At 35.9% G+C, this 2,398-nt stretch overlaps 1 protein-coding gene across 4 annotated transcripts in view; it reads left to right on the top strand.

Moving 5' to 3' along the window:
* Positions 1-2,398, top strand: part of UGGT1 (UDP-glucose glycoprotein glucosyltransferase 1) — a 160,754-nt gene that overhangs the window by 53,637 nt on the left and 104,719 nt on the right. For all 4 annotated transcript variants that reach the window (XM_006754769.2, XM_015571681.1, XM_006754768.2 and 1 more), the window contains exon 14: positions 1,717-1,836. In XM_006754769.2, coding sequence (XP_006754832.1) covers positions 1,717-1,836 — 120 coding nt within the window. The remainder of the gene's footprint in view (positions 1-1,716; positions 1,837-2,398) is intronic.

Raw genomic sequence — 2,398 nt, forward strand, 5'->3', positions numbered from 1 at the left:
GAGTGTTTAGTTTGTATTTGCTCTGTTGCATATTTGACCTTTTTATATGTGAAGGATTCATGTAGATTAATATCTGCTGTATGATGCCTCTGGGCCTTTGTCTTCACATTCGTAAGAGAGAGTGGAGGGAATTGAGCCATCTTGAGCAGTCAAGGTGAAGTGAGATCAGTGTTGGAGATATGTCTAGCTCACCCTTGGCACTCTAGTCCTTTATTTCTTGATTTTGTACTGCATTTATTTTAGGGAATATGTTTTTATTAATTTTTAGAGAGAGGGCAGGGAAGAAGAAGGGGGCGGGGGGCAGGGGAGAGAGAGAAATTGAAATTGATCGGTTGTCTCCCATATGCATCCCAACCAGGGATCAAACCCAAAACCTAGGTATGTGCCCTGACCCGGAAATTGAATCCGAAACCTTTTGGTGTATAAGACATGGGACAATGCTCCAACCTACTGAGCCACACTGGCCAGGGCTTTAGGGGCAGTTTTTAAAAAGAATATAATATAGAACTTAGATGGTCATTATTTGAATTGTCACTTGGTGCTATTTTAGTAAATACTGCTGTTATTTACTTTTCTATTAAAAATGTTTTTAATTACAAAGAGTAAAGAGCGTAACATAATTAACAACTGTGTGACCCACCAATATACTTACTAAATGTTAGCATTAATTTTGTGTCAGGTCTATTATCTCTCGCTGTTCCCCTCCGGTATGTAATTCCTCTTCTGCAGTTGGTGTGCATCCTTTCTGTCCCTGTTTTATCATATTATTCCATACTATATGTTTTAAAAGTTTGATAAATGCTATATCAGTGTCCTTCATCAGTTTCGTTCTTATTCAACAATTTTTTCTAGACTTATATAGGTTGACATGTACCAGTCAGTTTTTGCATATGAGGTTTTATCTTTTACTGATTTAAAAATTTTTTTACACAAAGTTTAACATTTAAGACATACAAAAGAGTTTATATTGAAGTCTCATCTCTCAACTCTTCAGTTTTTCTTTCCAGAAACAACAGGTATTAGCAATTATTTGTGTATCCTTTCAGAAATACTCTATTTCAGATACCAACATACATGAGAATTCTCAGTGCTCTGTGTCCTTGCCCACTTTCAGATCTTGACAAACTTTTACATTTTTTTCAGTTTAATATGTTTGAAATTTTATTGTGCTTTCAGTTTATATTTCTCAGATGACCAGTGTCAATGTACCTCTTTCCTTATGTTAATTGCTCACATGAGTTTTTAATATAAATTTCTCATTCATGTTTTTCGCTAATTTCTGTTTCTCAAATATTGTTTGCCTTTTATTGATATGTTAGATTTTAATACATATTCATTCTTTAATTGAATTTATTGGGGTAACATTGGTTAATAAAATTATAGTTCTCAGGTATACAATTCTACAGTACATCATCTGAATATATATATATTGTGTGTTTACCACCCCAACGCAAGTCTCCATCTATCACCATTTATCCCCTCTTCATCTTCTACTATACATATTCTCGACTCTAGTCCTTTATTGCTTTTGTAGGTTGCAGGTATCTTCTATTCTTGGCTTATGTTTTAGCCACTCATTTTTACTTGATCTTTATATTTTTGAAAATGGTGTTTTCCTGTGTAATTCTTAAAACAATTTAAAGTCTTACTATTTTTTCTGCAAATTTCATTAATGTTGACTAAAGTGTATGTACCATGTTGTATTTTTTTTTCTAGTGGATCAACAACCTGGAGGTCGATGCCAGATATAATTCATGGCCTTCTAGTCTACAAGAGTTGCTTCGACCCACCTTTCCTGGTGTTATCCGGCAGATCAGGAAAAACTTACATAACATGGTAGGTAAAAAAATTTTTTAAAATTAAATCTTTATTGTTCAGATTATTACAGTTGTTCCTGTTTTTAACCCCCATAGCTCTCCTCCACCTAGTTTCCACCCCACCCTCGGCCCTTACCCCTCCCACTGTCCTCTCATCCATAGGTATATGATTTTTGTCCAGTCTCTTCCTGCTAATGTTCTTTTAATTTAAAGGGAATTTATTATTTCTCATAATTACTAGTTATTCAAAGAATTACTGTAAAGACACTGGAGAGGAGCCTCATTATGGATGGCTACACTACGAGAGAACAAATTCAAGTCACAACACAAGGAGATTGGGCCTAAACTGGCAGTCAGACATCCTCCAAGGGGTCCCGTATTGGAGAGGGTGCAGGCTGGGCTGAGGGAACCCCCCACCCCCATGCACGAATTTTGTGCACCGAGCCTCTCGTTAAGTATAATGCTTAAAAACACTAACTCAGAAAACACATGAACCTGGTGTTCAATTCTCAAACATACTTTTACTTATTTACCACTATGTGACCCCACCTTCCCTCATGTGACTTAAGAAGTTTTCTTCT

The sequence above is a fragment of the Myotis davidii genome, unplaced genomic scaffold (genome assembly GCF_000327345.1).
Source record: "Myotis davidii unplaced genomic scaffold, ASM32734v1 scaffold113, whole genome shotgun sequence".
In the NCBI taxonomy this organism is placed as follows: domain Eukaryota; kingdom Metazoa; phylum Chordata; class Mammalia; order Chiroptera; family Vespertilionidae; genus Myotis; species Myotis davidii.